Below are 22,019 nucleotides of genomic sequence, written 5' to 3' on the forward strand. Positions count from 1 at the left end.
CAGCTGCTAAATAACCTCTCAGATCACTGTTCTCCAGGAAGGCACTGTTCAAACTGTCATGTTTGTTGTTTTAACGTGAAAATCGCAGGTGGATGATAAGTTCATCAGGTCAGGATTCTTCAAAGTTTGAGTTCAGTAAATGTTTATATCAAAAACAGAAACAATGAAAAAATGCCAAATTTAAATGTTTTGGTTTTGAACCATTGGAAATGTAAACCATATTTTTTCTAAAACTTTTTTATATATATTTTGCAGCTGATATGAGTTTGTTCAGATAATTCAGTTGAAATAATGGGATTTGTAGTGGCAGCAAAAACATGATTTGGTATTTAATCTCTCATTTCAGAAACTACACTACACGAGAAAAAAGTCTTAAAATATTGAACATTTTATAGAATGACTCAGTAACTCCAACCAATGAAGAAACACCTTCAACATAAAGAAAACAAAAATAGGAAAAGTTAATGAACAACTGACATCGTTGTGTTTTTATTTAAAAAAAAATTTTTTTAGCAGTTTAAGAAAACCTGGTCAAAACCTAAAATGTTTTGTTTTGCTGATGTTTACTTTGTTATTTTTACAGTGTTTTGTCTGTTTTTAGTTTTATTTTTTAGTTTTGAAATGGACTGTGTTTGAACGTTGTCTCTCGTGCGTCGACTGTTTTGTGCCTTCTTATGAAATAACTTCCTGTTCTGACAGGATCACTGACGACAGACGTCAAGGGTTCGAAAAAAAGGTCTTTGGGATTCGTATTTATTTTTATGACCATTTTTACCATCAACTTCTGCTCAGCACAGAGTTTTAACTGCTTGGTCTCATTTTCTAAACTAAAGAAATGAGAACTAAAAAAAAAGGTCATTTTTTTTAAAAAGGTTTTCTAACTACCTGGTGTGGGATGAAATAAACGGTTTAGAAAACATTTATAGTCTGGTGTTTTTTAAACCACTCACTCAGCGTTCCAAGGTCAAGTAACAGCAGCAAGGGTCAGATACGGAAACAAACGACCATTCACACTCACATTCACACCTGTGTTCACCTGAGCGTGAACGTGCCTCCAGTGAGACCGTCAGTTACATCTGTGACTTCAATCTGTGATATTCTTGCTGTAAGGCAATAGCGCTAACCACTGCGTTGTTGCATATCAGGACGCACACTGTGAACTCTGTTGTTTTGTGAACTTTATTCAAAATAAGTGAAAAACTCTGAACTGTGCCTTTAAGTAAATGCTTCAGGATATAAAGAGATTCTCTGACACAGACTCTCAGAGGAGTTAAATGCAAACACTGTAACTCGCCGTGATGTCATCAGCACATTAGCCAATAGCAGTGTTTGAACGGCTCCAGAATCAGCAGCGATTCTTTCGTCGCGGGGGGACGTAGTCGTTGATGAAGGTCAGATACCTGGACACTTTGGTGTAGATACCAACCTGACCTGGAAGACCACAACCACCGGAGCTGGTGATGCCCACCTGCACGAACCCTGCGTCACCATGACACATCAGAGGACCACCGTAGTCCCCCTGTGGAGGTCGGAGCACAAACACACACTCCTAAAGGTCTGGAACATTTCTTAAACATGGAGTGTTTGTCTCATATTTTTTTCTTCAAAATTCATCTAGTGGGCCTGTTTGTCTCATATTTTTTTCTTCAAAATGCATCAAGTGGGCCTGATTGAAACCCCAAGCGGACCAGTTTTGACCCGTGGGCCATATGTTTGACAAACCTGGTCTAGAACAAGGTACAGAATAACAAAAAAACCCAACTTTCTTTAGACTTTGATTAATTAACTTCGTCTGGCTGATTACGGCCGACCATCAGCGGAGGGGGGGGGGGCAATGTTGCCCCCACACAGATTATAATTTGACCAGATTAAACCGAGGAACTCACCTCACAGGCGTCCTTCCCTCCGGCCATGTCTCCGGCACACAGCTGTTGGGGGGTCAGACCAGGGTGGTGCTTCTCACACACTCTATGAGGGATGATGGGAATCTTCACCTGCTGGAGAACCTCTGGATCCGGCAGTGGAACTGAGCAGAGGAGGAGGAGGAGGTGGAGGTGGAACATTAATGTAAAATTAGGAGAACTAAGAAAAGTCTGTCTGTCTATTGGTTCAAATTCAACATTTAAGTGTTTTATTTTGTCGTCCTGTATTCAAATATACAGCTCACCGTTGTTCCCGATGTTACCCCAGCCGGTGAGCCAACACTCGGAGGATGATGTGAAGACGTGGTCCACACAAGGAAGACTGACGGGATGGACGAACTGTGAAAAGTTCATCTTGCCCTGCAGCTTCACCAGGGCGATGTCGTTGATGAAGCCTTTGTCCACTGCCTGATATCTGGAGTGAGTTACCACCATGTACACGCCCATGCGATGGACGTTCTCCTCCTGAAGTTGGTTTGTGCCAAACCAGGCCACGGACATAGGCAAATAAGGCTTGAGTTTTCTGAAAAAAAAAAAGTATTTAATGATATAATGCAGTTGGACATAAATATCAAATACAATGTAAAAAAAAATATGATATAATGCAGTTGGACATAAATATATTCAAATAAATTTTGAAAATCACACGATCATTTCGAAATTCATCACCAGAATGCCGAAACAGGAAACTGTCGGAATAATGAAACACAGTGTCCTCACCTGTCCCAGCAGTGAGCTGCAGTCAGTATCCAATAGTTGTCGAGGATAGTGCCGCCACAGCGCCACGTGTGGCGCCCATCGGAAGTGATGTTGAAGTGGACCATCCAGGGCCAACTGCCGGTCGGTGCGTCCTGACCCCCGACGACGAACCCCCTGACTTTATCTCCAAACAGTGCTGAAAAACGGACAGTAGAATAGTTTTTAAAAATATATTTGGGTATTAAATTAAAACAAAATAAGGACATTAAGTAAACTTTAGGTTAGTCCTGCAGGGATGAACAAAAATAAACTGTTGTTGTGATGCTGAGACCCGTCACTCCCGGCTCACCTCTTGTGTGGCAGATCAGCAGCAGCGCCACACTGAGGAGTTTGTTGACGGCCATCTCAGAGTCAGAGTCGGAGTCAGAATCAGAGTCGGAGTGATGCTGTGGCACAGCGGTGTGAGAGTGACACCTTATTGACGTCATGGTTATCAGTCATATCTGATTTCCTCTTCAGCTACGGCAGCAACTACGTTCCCTCAAATACTCTGAACTGATAAACACGTGTCATCACTAATTATGAACCATTAAAAAAAACTATTTCAGTCTATTAATCCTCTATAAATCCCACCTTTTGTTTGTGAGATTTATTTGAAATCTTATTGATATTTAAACTTGCTGTTTAAAAAAACTATATTTTATACAGCAGTTAAAACAGATAATTTATGACTAATCAATAATAATAACAATAATTATAATAATGTGAATGTTATTGTTATTATAAAGAACGCCATGATGATGAGGTATAAGCTAACGCTACCACCGAAAGCGGAATCAAACTTTGGAATTTTATTCGTTTTTGTTTCTGTCAGTGTTTATTTTTGTGACACACGCCGCGTCTTGTGACGTTTTCTAGTTGAAACGATCGAGATATGAGTTTTCTAAAAGTTTAAGAAAGGCGACCCTCTTTAGGTTTGGACACCAATTGGTCATTTTGTTACAAATGTCACTTTATATTTCATTATCGACGTGTGTCGACCGTTAGCCCGCTGGTGCTAACTGTTAGCCCAAAGGCGCCGCATCATTTTGCTGTGAGTCCAGGGATCGACAACAAACATGGAGCAGACTGGAAGCGTCAACGCAGATCCAGCTCAGCTTCCTGTCGGTGAGTGTGGACTCTGTGAATTCAATGTATATTTTCATAAATAGATATAATTATTATGGCATTTAATCATATAAAACCCTGAGTGTTGTGTTTATTTCATATACTTAGGACGGTATACGCGATGGCGAAACTGGTCTGCGTTCTGGTAAGACTACCGTGGTTTAAATGGATATTTCATATATGTGTGTATCTGCAACAGAATTCCTTTTAGTTTCTGTTGCATCAAAAGACACAAATGTTAAATGTCAGGCTGTTGAAGACCGCAGCTTCCCGTCTGCTCTGTTTATATGGTCAGCTGACTGACACAAAACTGCAAATTAAAAAAGGTCATTGTTTAAAGGAGCAGAAAGGAGCGAATCCAGTAATACTCAGTTAACCCCTTGTCGAACATTAAGACTTGAGAATTTGTTTTATAAATGTTTTTGTTGTTCAAGGCGATTGTTTTAGGGAATGAAAATTAAATTCCACACAGAACACCTTCTTTGAAAACTGGAAAATGTACAGAATGTCAGTTTTTCATCGAGTTGATTTTGGAAGATGTAACTAGTAAAACTTGTATTTAAATTTGTGTCAACAAGGCTTTACCTTGTTGACATTAGTTCAGATTACACAAATGCAGAATAAAGTATCCAGTGTTGAAGGAGAGTAAACTGTTCAACAAAATAAGTTTTTTTTAATTGCAGAAATTGTATTAATAAAAAATCTAAACGAATAGAAATTGTTTTATATGTACTCTATATATTAACACAAAGGAAATGGGGGGCAGGGAGGTAGTTTTATTATTTGAGTGTGCTGACATGCAGCAGATTTTAATCTGCAGATCGCCACCTTGTTTTTTTTTCTGAGTTTGTTCTGTGGTTACAGATTATTGATGCTCTGCGTGTCGTCTTCTCTCTCTTCTGATAATCTCTTCAGGATCCTGGGATTGTGCAACAACTTTTCTTACGTGGTGATGCTCAGTGCTGCCCATGACATTCTGAAGAAACAAGAGTCACAACAAAATGCCACACAGACTGTACGAAAGGCAACATTTAAATTAAAAGTATTTTTTATGCCAGGAAGGAAATGATTGACCCATGTTTTTGTGTTTCTGTTTAATTATAGTCGTCAGCTGAAGTGTCTGTGGGGTGGAACAGCAGCAACAGCAGCCGTTATGACTGCAACCCAATCTCCACCGCGGTAAATGATGAGGTGTTATTAGTCTGAGGAATAGTTTTAGTCAGACTGAAACTGAGGAATCCAACTGTCTTGTAAAAAACTGACTGTTCATTTACATTAACATTTATTTTACATTTAAACAGAAGAATAGATTTATAGTTTATGTTCAGTCCAAGGAAATCTGACTTTTTATGAATTCAAAAGCAACAGTTGAAGCAAAAAGTGCTACTGTGTTCTAGTCCATTCTACTCTGTTCTAGTCCATTCTACTCTGTTCTAGTCTATTCTGTGTATTTTCCTCCTTTTTCCCGTTAACAATCTATTACGTTATCGTTTCTTTTCAGGCTGTACTGGTCGCCGACATCTTACCAACACTCGTCCTCAAGATCTTTGCTCCTTTTTTTATCCACAAAATGCCTTATGGGTAAGAATATATTAATAATAATAATAACAATAATATTCCTATGCAGTGTATATAAAGATATAATATAAATATATATAATACCAAAGTGCAGTACTTGAGGGCTGGTGTTGTACTTGATACTTCTACATGAAATACTGTTTCTACTTTGTCCATCTTTATTCCCTTTTTAGCTTCCGTGTGTTATTCTGCGTTGTCATGGGGATGATGAGTTTCCTCCTGGTTTCCTTCTCCACAGCGGTTTGGTTCAGCATCATAGGTAAACAAATTTTTTTTTTTAAAGCATATATTTTATAAATCAATCAGTACCTGACATGTATTTGTGTATGAGTATTTGAATTGTACCGGTGCTGACACTGGTGTTGGCCCCGCAGCTGAGAACTGACAGCTTTTCTGTTCCATCAGTTAAACACGCACAAACAAACACACGCCGCTTCAAAATCAACCCTGAACATTGTTGTTATTGTTGTTGTTTTTTTGTTTTACTAATTATTTGTGAGGATCCATTCACGGCACATGGAGGGACTTCATATTCGAAAGACGTTCTGTTGACGGATGTTCACACCAGATGTGAACAGAGTTAGAGTAAAACCTGCAGCACAGACTGAACCAAACTGTGGTTTCTAATCTTTGGGTTTCACTTCCTGTCACCCAATTTGGTTTTCAACAGAAAAATTTAATCATTGATTTTAATCATACCGTGTGTGTGTGTGTCACATTTAAACTTCTGACTTTTTACTTAAAATATAAAATATTTTTTGTCTCAGATCTGCAACATATGTGGTTGGGTTCATGTTTATTTAAAAATGTGTGTCACAATTAAGCTGACTTTTTTAGATTTTATTTAGATTTTAAAAAAAAAATAAAAATGTGTGTCACAATTAAGCTGACCTTGAAGATTTTATTTAGATTTTTTTTAAAAAAAATATTTTTTAGATTTTTCTTAAATTCTAATAGTTACATTTCTTTTGTAAATATCTCTAGTGATGATAATACACTGGGATATGAAAATATATACTGTATATAAAAACAATTTTTATAATACATTTTTAGTTTAAGCTCATGTAATCACTCTATTAACAGTGTCCCCTTTAACCTGATGGTCTGTGACTGTGTTCCTGCAGGAGTGATCTCTGCCAGTATCAGCTCAGGACTGGGAGAATTGTCCTTCCTGTCTCTCACCGTCTTCTTCTCCAGGTAAACTCTCAGACTTCCTGTTCCAGACTCGACTCTAGTTTTCAGGCTCAGATGTTGTTTTTTTTCCGCTCTCAGAGACATGGTGGGAGGTTGGTCCTCGGGGACTGGAGGTGCCGGTGTGGCTGGATCGTTCCTGTACTCGGGCCTCACCCAGGTGGGCCTGTCACCCCGGGTCACCCTGCTCATAATGCTGGTGGTACCAGTTGCGATGTTGGTGAGGTAAGAGTTCCAACTGGAGTCACTGGTCGACCACAGAGTTTGGGTTTTCATTTCCGTCACCTCTCCATCTGTTTCCATCACCAGTTACTTCTTCCTGTTGGCTGCTCCACCGTCGTTACCTCAGTGGAGAAGCCGAGAAAGGGAGTATACAGCTGTGACATCCGAGGAGCGCCAGGGGCTGATGGACCAATCAGAACAGGAGGAATGGGACAAAGCACACCCAGGTGCACAATTTACAAGAGCCGAGTTTGTGCCGTCAGGTTAGAAATAAAACCCCAGCAGTAACAGGATTATCTGGTTTGACAAATCATAAGATCAGCCTCTGCTGTTGATTAGAATGACAGAAATGCTCCTGTAGCACCTCCCAGAGGAGAGCAGTTGTAACTGACTGTTTTTCTCTCTCAAAGGGTCAGAGGTCATCAGCTCTGGACCGCTCACCTTCTCAGAGAAGCTGGTCGTCATCAGAGTGAGTGAAGCTGTCGTTGCGTCGCCATGTCTCCAACAACATGTGTGTGTTTGTTGTTGTTGTTGTTGTTGTTGTTTACAGCGTGACTCTCTTTTCAACGGCAGGGTTTACTGAAGTTCACCATTCCACTGAGTCTGGTCTACTTTGCTGAATACTTCATCAACCAGGGCCTGGTGAGTGGGTGATTTAGGACTTAAAGAGTAACAGTTGAGACTAAAATATATCCTGCATCAATAACACCAGGTGATCATTTGGTTAAAAGTAAAAATGCAGTGTTGATGTTTCCTCCCTCAGATGGAGCTCCTGTATTTCCCCAACTTCTTCCTGTCCCATTCAGAGCAGTACCGCTGGTGAGTTCATCTCAGTGGAAGGTTATTTACTGTTTTGGTTTTTTTTGGGGGAGGGAGACTCCATCTTTGGTCTGTTGTTCTGCCTCGTCTCTGTCCAGGTATCAAACTCTGTACCAGGTTGGCGTCCTGCTGTCTCGGTCCTCACTGTGCTGCGTGAAGATCAGAAAACTCTGGGTCCTGTCGGGGTTACAGGTCAGACACTCAGTCCCAGGGCTGTAAGAAGATACAAAATCATTACATCATTCACATGTGACCTCTGACCTCCGCAGCTGGTGAATGCGATCCTGCTGCTGTTTGCGGTGCGTTTCCTGTTCCTGCCGAGTGCCTGGCTGGTGTTTGCGATCGTCCTCTACGAGGGTCTTCTGGGCGGTGCCGCATACGTCAATGCTTTTTACTTCATCAGCAAGGAGGTGGGGCTTATATTGGTCACGTGGTCAGTTTTTAGTGAAGTGGGGGTGAACTGACTCATTGGCCTAACAGAGTGGATTGTTTTTTGATGACCATTGGTCAATGTTTGGCCATTTTTATTTTTGAATTCTAATCTACTCTATATTCTTTGAGTTGCATTACTGCCACCTAGTGGGTCTTTTGTTTTACATTTCTACCCAGAATGGTTTTAACAGCTTCAAAAAGAGGATTGTTAGGATTGTATTGTTTCTTTTTTACAGAAAATCCTTCACACTGATAACAGCTCTGCATGTGTGTGTGTGTGTGTGTGTGTGTGTGTTCTGCAGAGTGAAGACCGACACAGAGAGTTCGCCATGGCTGCTGCCAGTGTGGCCGACAGTCTGGGCATCGCTGTGGCTGCACTGGCTTCGTTCCCCGCCCACAGATACTTCTGCTCCCTGTGACACGCTGACCACGAAACAACATAAAGTTTGTATGTGTGTGTGTGTGTGTTCACACAGTTATTGTTCCTAAGATTACAAATAACTGAGGGCTTATCTGGTACATATGATACAAACTCAGGCTTTTTTCAGAGTAACGGTGTTGGCTGCTGGGAAGGTTTTCTTTTTCTATTTAAGAAGATTTACTTTACCTTAAAGTTTTACTTTTTTTAAGGGATAATCATTATAATAACTCTGTGGTTTGATTGTGGTTTAAAGGGCTCTTTTACCTTACATTTATTTTATTTTCTGAATGCAAGAATTACTCAAAAATCCTGTAAAGTGAACTTAAATATTAGTAAATAAATAAATCAGGAAAGTTACCACATACTTGGCGCCAACAGGGGGCAGCCTGTTGCACCAGGTCAACAATTTCTCCAATGTGGAATCAATAAAGTTCACGTTATTGTTATTTACATAATAGCTGCATAACTGACTGTAAGGAAAGCAAACATTTTTTTAAAATCTGTACTGCGAGACTAAAACATCCAAAAATGGCCACTGAAGATTTTAATATATTTATTTAAAAAAAGAAGTTTTATTGTAAAAACCTGTAACTGACTCAGTGGTGACTATTGATAAAATCAGCCTCTGTTTTAAGGCAAAAAACATTAGCCATAAAACATAATCTAGATATTATCATAAAACTTTTATTTTGTTTTTAATTGTTTAAAGTAGAATTTCAGGGTGTAAAGTATTCAATTCAGAACACTTAAGTAACTTAAGTAAACAACGAGAACCCAAGAGCTGACAATAGGAACATAACAGAACTTAATAGTGTTTTTACACACCTTGTGTTTATTTACCTATAATGGTTAGAATTTTTTTTTTTACTGTGTTTTGCACTTTTCTTGTCTGTTCTAAAATGTCTGTACAATTCCAGGTTGTACTCTGTATTTACTGTACAATTTTCTGACATTCCCATTTCAGTTACTACACTCATAACCTACTACTGTTGATTTAAGGATTTCCTATTCCATCATATAAATGTGAAGTGTTCACTCTTTAATAATGTTTTTTTTTCTATTGAGATCCAAATGTCTGCTTTTTAAACTAACGTGAATATACTTTAAAAGGTGCTGTTTATATACCTTATGGGTGAGTAACTCGTTATGATACGCCTCAACTTCCCTAATCCTACCACCAACTTTAAAGACATTTAAACAGTTACGTAATGTTTTTCAGATTCGGTGTCTTACGTAATATTACAAACCTATTACCAAAGATAATTTTAACATATTGCGTCTAAACGTGACGAAATTTAAAGCATTAAAAGTTGTCTTCCATTCACTTTTAATCTCCTGTTTCCTGTTCAATGCGCGTTCCCTACACCGGAAGTCTCAGTCAAGTCGCTGCTGTTTCATGAGCACGACTGAGCGAGCGAACCGGCAAAGACCGGGCTGAGAGGAGCCGGCCGACAGCGACAAAAAAAAACAAAAAACATTTTTCGTGGAATGAAACCTACCTCTGATTGATTGTCCTTCCTACTTACAATCCACTCTTCTAACGGTAACCACTTACTTATGTGTTTTGTATATTTGTCGATCGACGGTTTAATCGTTCTAATGCGCCTCGTTAGCATTAGCTCTTGAAACTAGCCTAGTGGCGCTATGTCTTCTGAATTTTGAGACTTTTGACGTAAATTTATTTTTGGTTTATGTAGAACTATAAACGGTAGGCGCTTGTAATCACTTTAATGTTTGGGCGATCATAATATTTTGACTTTCAGGGCATTTTTTTCGACCAGAATGGTTGAATAAGTTATCAAAGAATCTCTAGTTTGCTGACGTCGTTAGCGATGATGTAAGCTAACACGCTAACCCCTTAGCTACGCCCATAGGCCCGCATTCCTCAGCCACTTACTGCTAATATAAACCCAGTCCATGCCATATCGCGCCTGATGTAGCGGGGGATGATGAGTTTTAATTAATCTTTTTTTAAGTACCTAAAATAAGTTCGCGCTAAACTGACTGAAATGTTCACTTTTTACTTCTAGATAGCGGGTCATTCTGAGCATCGCCAGGACCACTGCTGAAGATCCCCGCACTTGTGACTGAGGCTGTCTGTTCCTCTGCCTGTTGAAGAAAACAACGGTTGTTTTCTTTAACTCCAGGCTGCGAGGCAAAGGAGCGTGTGCGTCTGTTTGTGTGCGCAGAGTTCGTTATCAACTCTCCCTATGTGTGTGACAATGGGGGACATCAGTGACTTGGACAGACAAATAGAGCAGCTCAGACGCTGCGAGCTCATTAAGGAGAATGAAGTCAAAGCACTCTGTGCCAAAGCCAGGTAGTTCATCACCTTTACTACACATTCATTGTTTGCACAGTTGTTGTTGTTGTCAACCCACTGTTCTACCAGAAGACTTAAACCCCTATGAAGTTCAATCTCACCAAAATTAAATGTATAGAACAGTAAAGTCTTTATCAGGAACTAAATCTACAATATGATTCGCTGCTTGAATTAGGACAGATTAGTCTGCAAGTGATTTTAAAATGCATGTACTTTTTTTTTTTTTTAGAGAAATTCTGGTAGAAGAAAGCAATGTCCAGAGGGTAGACTCTCCTGTCACAGTGAGTAATAGTCAGTGGATTGAGTGTTATATATATGATGTAATATTTATGTATTTAATCACTGTGTTTTTCTTGGTTTTTACAGGTGTGTGGAGATATACATGGTCAGTTTTATGACCTGAAAGAGCTATTTAGAGTAAGTTTGTTTTTCCATGATATTCACAAATACTTCATATTTGTGTGTAATATTCCAACGATGCGTTGTACATTCAGATGTTTAATAATATATTAAGAAAATAAATGTATTCAGTGTTCTTATTGTGGTTAAACAAATTCCCATATTTTACCACATAAACCCACAAAGCCTGTGAAAAGTACATGTGACTGCTGTCAAATGTTATAATGTTGGAGTGATAGTTTCCTGTTAATATCTAAGAAAATAAATAGGTTTTTGTTTCTGGGTTGAGTTTGGGTTATTTATGTTTAGCAGCATTTAGTCAGGTGGGCTTCAGAACAGTGTACAGTGTGTGTGTGTTGTAATACAAATGTTTTTCTGCATTCCTGTTATGTAAGGTCCATTCAGTTTTTTTTCCCTCCTTGCAGGTTGGTGGAGATGTCCCTGAGACAAATTATCTCTTTATGGGAGACTTCGTGGACAGAGGCTTCTACAGTGTGGAGACTTTTCTACTTCTTTTAGCTCTTAAGGTGAATTAGTTCACATCCTATTGATTTCAGATTAAAATGGTTTTAGGTTTTAGTAAATGTCAAATTACCTCACTGTTCATCTTGTTGTTGTTGTTGGGCTGTTAAAGGTGCGTTACCCAGACAGGATAACCTTGATTCGGGGAAACCACGAGTCCCGGCAAATCACCCAAGTGTACGGCTTCTACGACGAGTGCCTCCGCAAGTACGGCTCTGTCACCGTCTGGAGATACTGCACTGAGATCTTCGACTACCTGTCCCTCTCTGCTATTATTGATGGAAAGGTGAGTTGTATTTTTCAGGCCTGTGGCCTCATGTTCAAAGACTTTCTACTGAAATATGGCGTACGGTGAAATCTGCTTTAATATCTACATGTATAATAGCAAACACGTGGGTGTGTAAAGAGTTATAATATACTTAATTAAACTTAATACTTGAGGCTCTAATGTGCACATCACTCTACTTAATATTTTAACATTAGAACAGTTCCCCAGCATCACCTCTAAGTGTCGCCAAAGGCACAATAGTGTAGAAACGTGCGTAAGGATTCAACTCTAAATTGACTATAATTTATCTATTTAATGATTGAAAAGAAATGTAAAAACACCTGATTCACTCCTAAAATAACAAAGTCTCTCTCTGATTTTCCCCACAGATCTTCTGTGTGCACGGTGGCTTGTCTCCCTCCATTCAGACACTGGACCAGATCAGAACCATTGACAGAAAACAGGAGGTGCCCCATGACGGGCCCATGTGTGACCTCTTGTGGTCGGACCCTGAAGGTATAGAGAAACACATGTATACATATGTATGTGTGTATATAAATCATCATTTGTGCCTCAGAGTTTAATCAGACCGTTTTTCTTCTCTCTGCTCGTAGACACCACAGGTTGGGGTGTGAGTCCCAGAGGAGCAGGTTACCTGTTTGGTAGTGATGTGGTGGCCCAGTTCAACGCAGCCAATGACATCCACATGATCTGCCGAGCACATCAACTGGTCATGGAAGGATACAAGTGGCACTTCAATGAGACGGTACTGACCGTGTGGTCGGCACCAAACTACTGCTACAGGTACGTACGCAACAACATATTTTAGAGCTTTAACGTAAAGCAAAAAAATCCCTTTAATTTATAGGTTTATCTACGCAACAACATATTTTAGAGCTTTAATGTTATATTAGTTTTATATTTTTCTATTAGTAGTTGTTGATATGAAACCTACCTGGTGTTCCCTCTTTTCCCATCCTTGAATTATTAGATGTGGAAACGTAGCAGCCATCTTGGAGCTGGACGAGCATCTACAACGGGAATTCATCATATTTGAAGCAGCGCCACAAGAAACCAGGGGTATTCCCTCCAAGAAGCCAGTAGCTGACTACTTCCTGTGAAGTCTCCGAGCAGACGGCCATGTTGAGCTGAAACCTCCGGTACCATTTCACACCCACCACGCTCCGTCATCCTGCTGCTGGACCGTTTTGTCAGTCTGAACTCAACCGCAATTCCACGCAAAGCTGCCACGCCCTTTTGTCTGGAGTTTCAAACAGCTTCAGCCTGAAGAGCTGGATTTTTGCCACACTGCCCAAGCCTGACAGAACAGTCACTGTGAAAGGTGTTAGGGGAGGGTGAAACTGGGCCCATGACTGTTGTCACTTCTTTTTCACATTTATAATGTGGTCTCTCTTTTTTTTTTTTTTTTTTCCTCTGACCTCATCCTCCTCCTCTCCGTCTGCTGTCTTTATTTTTCGGACTCTCTGTACATATGACACTCTCTGTACTCCACATATACACCTGTAGTTTTATTTCCACAGTGAACTTTGTTTAGTTGTAGGAGTATTTGGAAGCAGATGCTTTTTTTTGTTTTGTTTTTTTTTTTCATGGCGATGGCAGGAACCTTCAAAAATTTTATCCCGTGAAGAAATTCCTTCAATGTTTTGTTTTTGTTTTTTTTAATAATGTTGAAATGGAATGAATGGAAAATGACCAATTCCCTGCCCGTCTTCTTTTTTTTTTTCCTGCTGTCATTTTTTTCTTTTTAACTGTCATTTTTTCATGTTTCACTATTTAACATACCCTGTGGTGCCGTTCACCACCGTCACAATTAAATACCATTCAGTGTATTGGCTCTGGTCAGGAGTCACTACATTTCACCATTGTTTTCTCTCTTGATTCCTTTTATTCTACAAATCACTGTAGGTCTATCAATTTTGATATTGTGAAAATAAAGTTTTTGTATCAATGCTGACTTTTTTTGAGGTGTGACTTCATCCATCACTTCATGTGTTCGTTGTTCTCATCTGAGCTCAGTTCTACCACAAACACACACACAAAGCCTTTCTAGTGCCGTGAGTGATGGACTGTCTGGATAAGTGGAGTGTGTTCATGTGAGTCCACGAGAACAAGTGTTCTTACTCACTGTGATAAATCACCAGCCGTAATGTTCTCGTAGACATTATATGGCAATTATTTAATTTGCCTCTGGCTTGTTTTTTGTTTTTCTTTTAACCTGCTCCTCTGCTGTAAGATATGTGGAGGAAGATAAATGTCTAAAAAAATATGAAAATTACCAGAATAAAGTCTGTGTCTCGGTTCCACTAAAGCAGACAAACTTAAATTAATTCTCATTTTGGATTCATTTGTTTTATTTTGTTGTTATAGATTACAGGTGTGTTTTGGTTCACTAAATTAATTCTCATTTTGGATTCATTTATTTTATTTTGTTGTTATAGATTACAAGTGTCAAACTCGTTTTGGTTCAGGGCTGTATACAAACTAATTAGATGTCAATATATGCAATTATTATTATTTTATTTAAATTTGTTTCAAGAATTTGGCCCGCGAGCCATACGTTTGACACTCCAGTTATAGATGATTCCCCGCCCCCTGCCTCTGTCTTGCTCATGTCTTTTTGGTGTTGGTCACAAGTTTCACTTTATTATTATTATAATTATTATTATTATTGTTGTTGTTCTTTGTGATTTTGTGGCTGATAAGCTGAACGTTTACCGTCAAGGTTGGAGTGAAACCCAGAATGTCATTCACATCCATCTCTTCTGAACTTGAACCACAGACCATGACAGTGACAGTCAAACAACTATCACTAAACCAAAACCGTCTCTGGTCCAACTTGTTCGCTATGTTGTTTTTCAGGAACAACCGAAAATACATCTCTCCTTTTTTTTCACTCATCTCCTCCTCCTTCTCACGGTTCCGTCATTTCCCAGATACCCAGGGAGAACCGGTAGTTAGAGATAAAAGAGGCGACAACCGGAAACAGAAGGAGTATCTCCTGGTCACACACACTTCTTCTTCAGACAGGGGTTCTGCATTTTTAGACTACTGACTTCACCGACCAAACTTTTTATCAGGTAAATCTAAGCGACAATCGCCATGTTTCGCCTTTTAATTCGCGTTCCTCTTCAGGAACGGATACAACGATGTCGTACGTCTGTATAAAACACTGAATTCGCGGGCGTTTTGAAATCCGTTCAGTCTCAGGTGACGTTTATGTTTAAGTTCAGTCATACGTTTTAAACTAGGCTCCCGCTGCAAATCAGTGTTTGCATCACACGAGCCAATAACGACACAATGTGTTTCCTGGTGAACTCGCCACTGTTTTCCTATGTATGAAAATTGTGGACTGTCGCCCATTCGTCGAGTCACCAAACTGTCGCAGCTCAAACTAGTCTCCGTCGAGAAAACTCAAAAATTAGTCTTTTCTGTACGTCTGACACGAACAGGAAGAACCGCGTATCCCGAAGTGCCGCATGGAATAAGTGTAAATATATTATGTTCAATTCGGCTATAAATATATTCCAATAATGTTTTCCCTTTTAATGCGTAAAACGGTACCCTAAATTAACCCTGTATATGTGGGAGGGTTTGCCTTTAAATGTGTTAGCATTAGCAGCTAGGCGTTATTTCAGAGCAGGTTTTTTTTTTTTAGCTAATTTAGCAGCAATAATGCACCTGTTATTTGTTGAAAACCTAATTAATCAGTTTAATAACTCGTGTCACTCCGTCGGTGTGATATGTAAACCTGTACCTTATACACACGAAACAAAGGAAACTCATTAGACCTTGACTGAGCTCCGTGTAGTTTTGCACACCTGTACACAACAGACAAGTTGTCACCTGTGATCACGTCACCTGTGAACGTGATTTAAGTCATTGAAGTCGACTTCTTGATAACTGATGCACATTAAATGTAATGTTTTTTTTCCATATTGAGTTGATGAAAACTAGATCTAATATTTTTTTTCCCTTACTTTGACAAAAGTGATCACTGACGTCATCACTAATTAGTGAGGATTCTGTTTGATTTCCTCTTCTTAAATCTTAATTATTGTGACAGCAACATCAGTTTATTTAGTACCATGTCAAAATACTGTAGTACTTGCGATCAAGTGCACAAAGTCTACACAGACGGCACTCATAAAAAAGTTGATTTGTTTCTTTAAAGTGTCATTCGTTCCTGCTTTGTTCGTGTTCCACTAGGTTTAAGGATGGAAACACAGATCCAGGTCATCGACAGATTACGGGAAAGTTTTCGTAGAGGAATCTCCAAGCCGGAGCAGTTTCGTCGAGAACAGCTGAACAGCCTCATCTCCATGATTAGAGACAATGAAGAGCTGTTTCTGAAGGCTGTGCACAAAGACCTAAACAAGGTAAAAACATATTAAAATATTAAACTCTTGTACATGTAAAAACTGCCCTCACTGTTGAAGTTACTTATACAAATTTGTATTGAACAAATATTCCCAGATCAAAGATTTAAATATAAATAGAGATCTTACGGATCACATGTTGTTCTAATGACACATTCCACATCAAGTAATTAATTTCTCTTTGTTACTCTTCAGCCAAAATTTGAGGCCATCATGTCTGAGATGGACATTCTGTTCAATGAAGCCCACTACGCCCTGAGTAACTTGAAAACCTGGATGCAGCCAGAGTACGTTGGCAAAAACATGGTGAGTGCTACATTTTAATCAGTTCAAAAATAACATTAGTATAATTTAATTTATGGCTGTGAATACAATTAGATTTTTTTTTAAAGATTTGATGTTGAAATAAATACTTGATTAATGTCAATCTTTCAACGTCCAGGCCACAAAACTAGACGACTGTTTTGTACGGAGGGAGCCGTTGGGAGTTGTGTTAATAATCGGGGCGTGGAACTACCCTGTGAACCTGACCCTGATTCCCATGGTCGGAGCCATCGCAGCAGGTATGGTTTATCTCCTCCAACACAGTAACTGGATGCAAACCGCTGGTTCCCCAAGTCACAACATCTGACCACGTTGATGTGTTGATGTAGGAAACTGTGTCATCATCAAACCTTCAGAGGTCAGCGCCGCCACAGAAAGTCTGATCGCAGAACTTGTCCCCAAATATCTGTCGCAGGTAAAACCGTCCCACAGACATTTCCCCAAAATTTTTTTCGAGGTAAAACCCCCCAAGTTTCCTTTTTTTTTTTTTTTTTTTTTTTTGTGAGATGGATTAAAGTGAACAATGTGGCCTAATTTTCCAGGAGTGTTACGCAGTAATTCGTGGTGGACCAGAGGAAACCAAAGCTCTTCTAAAGAATCGGTTCGACCACATTTTCTACACAGGTGAGAACCTCCATGAAGAGTCACGCTCTTCTCACTGTCCATGTTTGTCTTTCTCTGAGCGTGGGTTGAGAGCAGGTAGTTTTGTGCCCCCTGGAGGTTAACGTGAGCCTCATGTCCAAGCTCGTAGTCTCGTAGTCAACAGTCCTTCACTGTTGTGGAATATTTGTCTCTTGATGCTGACCTTTCTGTTTTCTCTCAGGTTCTCAAACCGTGGCCCGCAGCATCATGCAGGCAGCATCTGTCCACTTGACACCAGTCACCTTGGAGCTGGGGGGCAAGTGTCCGACCTTCATCTACGGTAAAGTGGACTTCAAAGCGGCCGCTCAACGCCTGGTGTGGGCCAAGTTCTTCAACTCTGGTCAGAGCTGCGTGGCCCCCGACTACCTGCTGTGCTCGCGGGCCACGCAGGACGCTCTGGTTCCAGCAATCATTGAAGCCCTGAAGAAGTTCTACGGGGAGGACCCTCAAACCACTCCGGACCTGACCCGGATGGTGACCTTGAAACACTGGAACAGAGTGATGGAGCAGCTCAAGAGCTCCAAAGGCAAAATCGTGGTGGGAGGAGAGAGCAACCAGGAGGAGAAGTACATCGGTGGGTGATGACGTCAGAGCAGATCACGGTTTAATAATCCAGTTCCTACATGGGACAATAACAAGTAAAGACTAAATTAGCTGTCAATCACTGCCAATATTCAGAGGTCCAAGGTTCTGACGCTGGTCCACAGTCTCCGTGTGATTCGACTTGTGGAAGACTTTGGATTATTGGAAAGAAAAAAAAACCAACAACCAGCATTCTCTGAATTCCTTTGAGCTTATCCTCGTTCTCAGAGTGCAGCCTTTGTCCTCATCCAGTGATATCATCACAGACCTGCCATGTATTTCTAACCTCAGTCCCGGAAGAATTCAGTTATGAACACGTTATCGACCAGATCTGTTCAGATCAGATCAAAACCCAAAGCCACGTGACAACTGACGCTCGGGAGTTTCACTTATTTAAATACTCACTAAACCCCATTAATTTAAGCGTGTATTTGACTCGTACTGTTGCCTTTTTTTTTATTGTGTTGTTTTCTTTCTCTGTCAGCTCCCACAGTCGTTGTGGACATCACAGCAGACGACTCGTTGATGGATCAGGAGATCTTTGGCCCCGTCCTGCCCATCCTGACTTTCGAGTCTCTCCAGGAAGGCATCGACTTTGTCAACACTAAAGAGAAGCCATTGGCTCTCTATGTTTACTCTGACGAATCATCTGTAAGAGCTCTGCGGCCTCTACACACACACACGAGTTTGTTTCTTTTTTTTTCCTAAACTTTTTTTTCTTCTTCTTCCAAGGTGGTGAGAAAGGTGCTGGAGGAGACGAGCAGCGGAGGATTTTGCTCCAATGATGGGATCATCCACATGGCAATACCAACTCTGCCCTTTGGAGGAGTAGGTAGGTGTGACCCCCGCCCCCCCCCACACCCCGACCCCAACTACCACTACTGCTGCAGCATGATTTTTATTAGAGGAGCAGTGAAGTTGGTGTTACTGGTGTTCACAACAAATGCGATAGAGGCGGGAAAAAAAGTTAAAATGTTTGTATCACGCTGCTAGATAATCGCATTCGCTTGTTGGATAAACTCTTCGCCGATTGGATGTTGTGATGCAAAGTTCATCGTGTCACATCGGAAGCTTCAATCGCGCCGCCTGATGTTAAACACATCTTTATGCTTACATCTGCTGCATGTAACAGTCTGATTTTTTTTGTTTTTTTGTGGCCGTAGGTGTCAGTGGTTCAGGCAGTTATCACGGTCGCTGGAGCTTTGAGACGTTCAGCCATCGGAGGGCGTGCATGATGCGCGGCTGGGCCCTGGAGAGGCTCAACAGTTTGCGTTACCCCCCGTACGACGAAAACAAACTGAGCTGGCTGCGCTGGACGACGTCACCCAAGAGCAGCTGCAACATTTTGTGAAGTGTGTGTGAGGACACAAAAAATTCTATCTTCTATTTTATTTATTCTATCATCTATTTTAACCTGTTACAGTCCGTGGTTGGGTCGATGGTTTGTATTAACTCACCTGTTAACTAATGTCACTTTTCTCTCGTACCCTGATCTTTCACCAGCCAATCTCTGTGACACTGTGACCTTGTGGCATCACTGAAGGTCATTTCAAATCCGTTGTGTTTCAGACTTGGTTCTACTGTGTTTCTACTAAGTGTTAACCTTTTTGTAAAGTGGTTTTTATTGTTACACCGTACTTGCTCAACTTGCACACAAATCTTGGTGTAGTGCTTTAACTGTAATGTCTTTTGTATTTCTGGTCCACTGTCTTGATTTGAACAGACCAGTTTTTATATCATTTACTAAAATCTAAATAAATAACATTTTTATTCTAAGTTGTTCTTTTCATGGTCATTTTACCACTTGGCCTTAGGGGGGCAGTAGTACATGAAACAGTAACACTAACTGTGGTCAAACTGTTTTATTACAAAGAAGAATATCCAAATAAATGTTACTTGATGGTCGACGGGACTCATCACACCATGGATTTACACTTCATGAACCAGTGGAGACCAAAGTCCTCTCAGTTCAACTTCAGTTTAACTAAGTCCGATTTTGTAACAGTGTCCTGGAATGGGCAGGAACTGATATTGTCCCCCAGGTGGTGCTATAACCCCAGCAGCTTTGCTCTCATGGCTCAGGTTTGTATGAGGACGGAGGGTTGGTGCCTGGAGGGGTCTGATCAGGTCCTGGAGAATCTGGAGCTGAAGAAGAACCGGCTGCTGCTGCCGCTGCTGTGGCTGCTGGCTCTTTCTGTATCAGCTCTGGTTCGTCCTGTCCTGCCTGGGGTGGGTGGACCAGGACCCGGTCGATGAGACCAAAGTCCTGCGCCTCCATGGGACTCATGTAGCGATCCCTCTCCATTACACCCTCTGTGGCAGGAAGAGGAAAACTCTGGTTAAATCTCAGCTGATAAAACTGAATCCAACTTATAAAATCAAATAGTAAATCTACCGATGAGTTCCAGCTTCTGGCCTGTGTGCTTGGCATAGATGTGATTGATCTGTCTTTTCAGTTTCAGGATCTCCTCAGCCTGGATGGCGATGTCGGTGGCCTGACCCTGAACACACCACGAGGACATTTGTTTGTGCTTCGTTTCAGATCAGATTAAGTTGTCTTTAAGTTAAACAGAGAGAGAGGGAGAGAGAGAAAAGGAGGGAGGACAGTACCCTGGCGCCTCCTGAAGGCTGGTGGACCATTATACGGGCGTTGGGCAGTGAATGCCTCATTCCTGACGTTCCTGCTGCCAGGAGCAGGCTGCCCATGCTGGCTGCCTGGCCAACGCACCAGGTGGAGATGGGATTGAGGATGTACTGCATGGTGTCGTAAATGGCCAGACCTGCTGTCACGACACCACCTGACGTCAGAGCAGAGGAGAGATACGATTGGCTGAGAGAGTGACCAAACCATAAAAAAGACTTGGATGAGGAGAAACAGAAACAACAACAACAACAACATCACAGTGCTGTTCTTACCTGGACTGTTGATGTACATGTGAATGGGTTTGTTGTTGCTCTCTGACTGTAGGAAGAGCAGCTGAGCAATAACGAGACTGGCCACAGAGTCATCGATCTGAGCAGGAACAGGGAGATAAATAATTCATGTTTGCAGAAAAAGAGCAAAACAAAAAGTTAACTCTGTTACACAGAATGATTCTACTCACAGGACCCATTACACAAATGATTCTTTCCCTCAGGAGGCGAGAATAGATGTCATACGCTCGTTCTCCTCTTCCCTGGAACAAAAGAGAAAATCATTTTTCTTGCCACACTGATGCAACCTTGACTCATTTTCTTTAGGTCTCCAGGGTTTTAATTCCATGTATTTAATTTGACTCACCGTCTGCTCCACAACTATAGGTATAAGAGGACTCTTCCATACTGGACTGTGATGGAAGGATCTGCTGTGTTTCAGTGTTAACCCACCGAGCTGTAACACTCTCTGAAAGACACACACACACATTAAGACTTTCTTAATTTTCAGACTAAAAAAAAAAAAATAGTAAAAACATTGTTCTTGGTTTTTATTCTTTATTTACTGTTAACTAACTATGTGCAATTTAAAAAAACCCCATAAGATGCCTGCAGTGTCTGCATCATTCACTAACGTCACAGTGTGACGCTGACAGATACACGAGCAACGTTACACAAGCAGTCACGGGACAACAGCTCCCACAGCGGCCGGTGACGTCACCATCAACATCTAGGCTCCATAAAACACGCCGAAATTTATATGACATATATTTATACTTACATGTAATAACATACTGAAGTTTTTCCTCTGTTTGTTCAGCGACTGTGACCCCGAGTGAGTGAACAATTGAACCGGAAGCTATTTTCTTCTTCTCTCCGGTGAGTACCATCAAGTTTACTCAACAGTACCCCCTACAGACAAAGCTAATACCTCCACTTGTAATACTGTAAGTGTGACAGAACACTGTATTAGACGTGTTGCTTTATGTAGGTTAAGTCAATGTTTCATGAGTTGTTTTTTTTTTAACATTGCAGTGTTTACGAATTCAGGATTCAAATACGTTACGTTAAAATCTACAATAATATATCTTTTCTGAAAATAAAACTTTTTAAGAGATTTGTAAATTTCTCATATCAATATATATTATATACTAAAACAAATCATGATTCAAATACTTACTTTGCTATCAAATATCAA

The 22,019-nt window shown here is 40.6% G+C and overlaps 6 protein-coding genes across 8 annotated transcripts in view; 4 read left to right on the forward strand and 2 right to left on the reverse strand.

Annotated features, from left to right (window-relative positions):
• The window catches only part of dus1l (dihydrouridine synthase 1-like (S. cerevisiae)), a 5,700-nt gene extending 4,605 nt beyond the window's left edge, over positions 1-1,095 (forward strand). Inside the window, exon 13 of the mRNA XM_025064547.1 lies at positions 1,059-1,095. Within this exon, the coding sequence (XP_024920315.1) occupies positions 1,059-1,095 (37 nt within the window). The remainder of the gene's footprint in view (positions 1-1,058) is intronic.
• On the reverse strand, positions 769-3,164 carry LOC103393588 (tryptase-2-like). Its single transcript, XM_008330599.3, has 5 exons — positions 2,971-3,164; positions 2,643-2,817; positions 2,168-2,445; positions 1,887-2,026; positions 769-1,519 (listed from the first exon to the last, which is right to left on the reverse strand). Exons 1-5 carry the CDS (start codon positions 3,107-3,109, stop codon positions 1,346-1,348), a joined length of 906 nt encoding a protein of 301 aa, XP_008328821.1. The 5' UTR covers positions 3,110-3,164; the 3' UTR covers positions 769-1,345.
• Positions 3,165-3,493: 329 nt separating this feature from the next.
• Positions 3,494-9,494, forward strand: cln3 (CLN3 lysosomal/endosomal transmembrane protein, battenin). Of its 2 annotated transcripts, none has more exons than XM_008330596.3 (15): positions 3,494-3,788; positions 3,897-3,933; positions 4,704-4,803; positions 4,893-4,967; positions 5,290-5,369; positions 5,540-5,625; positions 6,491-6,563; positions 6,639-6,782; positions 6,867-7,042; positions 7,190-7,248; positions 7,353-7,421; positions 7,543-7,598; positions 7,697-7,790; positions 7,868-8,008; positions 8,333-9,494. In XM_008330596.3, exons 1-15 carry the CDS (start codon positions 3,740-3,742, stop codon positions 8,447-8,449), a joined length of 1,356 nt encoding a protein of 451 aa, XP_008328818.1. In that variant the 5' UTR covers positions 3,494-3,739; the 3' UTR covers positions 8,450-9,494. The 2 variants fall into 2 exon arrangements, with proteins under 2 accessions (XP_008328818.1, XP_008328819.1); XM_008330597.3 differs by having other exon boundaries at positions 6,867-7,006.
• A 303-nt stretch (positions 9,495-9,797) lies between these two features.
• On the forward strand, positions 9,798-13,938 carry LOC103393586 (serine/threonine-protein phosphatase 4 catalytic subunit B). Its single transcript, XM_008330595.3, has 9 exons — positions 9,798-9,994; positions 10,482-10,771; positions 11,004-11,055; positions 11,141-11,191; positions 11,599-11,700; positions 11,808-11,981; positions 12,353-12,479; positions 12,578-12,767; positions 12,955-13,938. The coding sequence occupies exons 2-9, from the start codon at positions 10,662-10,664 to the stop codon at positions 13,082-13,084; spliced, it is 936 nt and encodes a 311-aa protein (XP_008328817.1). The 5' UTR covers positions 9,798-9,994; positions 10,482-10,661; the 3' UTR covers positions 13,085-13,938.
• Positions 13,939-14,907: 969 nt separating this feature from the next.
• On the forward strand, positions 14,908-19,684 carry aldh3b1 (aldehyde dehydrogenase 3 family, member B1). 2 transcript variants are annotated; one of them, XM_025064470.1, is made up of 10 exons: positions 14,908-15,061; positions 16,191-16,360; positions 16,556-16,666; positions 16,803-16,923; positions 17,014-17,099; positions 17,227-17,308; positions 17,508-17,900; positions 18,393-18,559; positions 18,641-18,740; positions 19,072-19,684. In XM_025064470.1, the coding sequence occupies exons 2-10, from the start codon at positions 16,199-16,201 to the stop codon at positions 19,257-19,259; spliced, it is 1,410 nt and encodes a 469-aa protein (XP_024920238.1). In that variant the 5' UTR covers positions 14,908-15,061; positions 16,191-16,198; the 3' UTR covers positions 19,260-19,684. The 2 variants fall into 2 exon arrangements, with proteins under 2 accessions (XP_024920238.1, XP_008328815.1); XM_008330593.3 differs by lacking the exon at positions 14,908-15,061 and adding an exon at positions 15,325-15,471.
• Positions 19,685-19,755: 71 nt separating this feature from the next.
• clpp (caseinolytic mitochondrial matrix peptidase proteolytic subunit) lies at positions 19,756-21,745 on the reverse strand. Its single transcript, XM_008330591.3, has 7 exons — positions 21,603-21,745; positions 21,189-21,290; positions 21,013-21,084; positions 20,825-20,921; positions 20,519-20,706; positions 20,304-20,409; positions 19,756-20,221 (listed from the first exon to the last, which is right to left on the reverse strand). Exons 1-7 carry the CDS (start codon positions 21,612-21,614, stop codon positions 19,980-19,982), a joined length of 819 nt encoding a protein of 272 aa, XP_008328813.1. The 5' UTR covers positions 21,615-21,745; the 3' UTR covers positions 19,756-19,979.
• Positions 21,746-22,019: the final 274 nt, after the last annotated feature.

This window comes from Cynoglossus semilaevis, chromosome 17 (assembly GCF_000523025.1).
Source record: "Cynoglossus semilaevis isolate Cse_v1.0 chromosome 17, Cse_v1.0, whole genome shotgun sequence".
NCBI classification, from domain to species: domain Eukaryota; kingdom Metazoa; phylum Chordata; class Actinopteri; order Pleuronectiformes; family Cynoglossidae; genus Cynoglossus; species Cynoglossus semilaevis.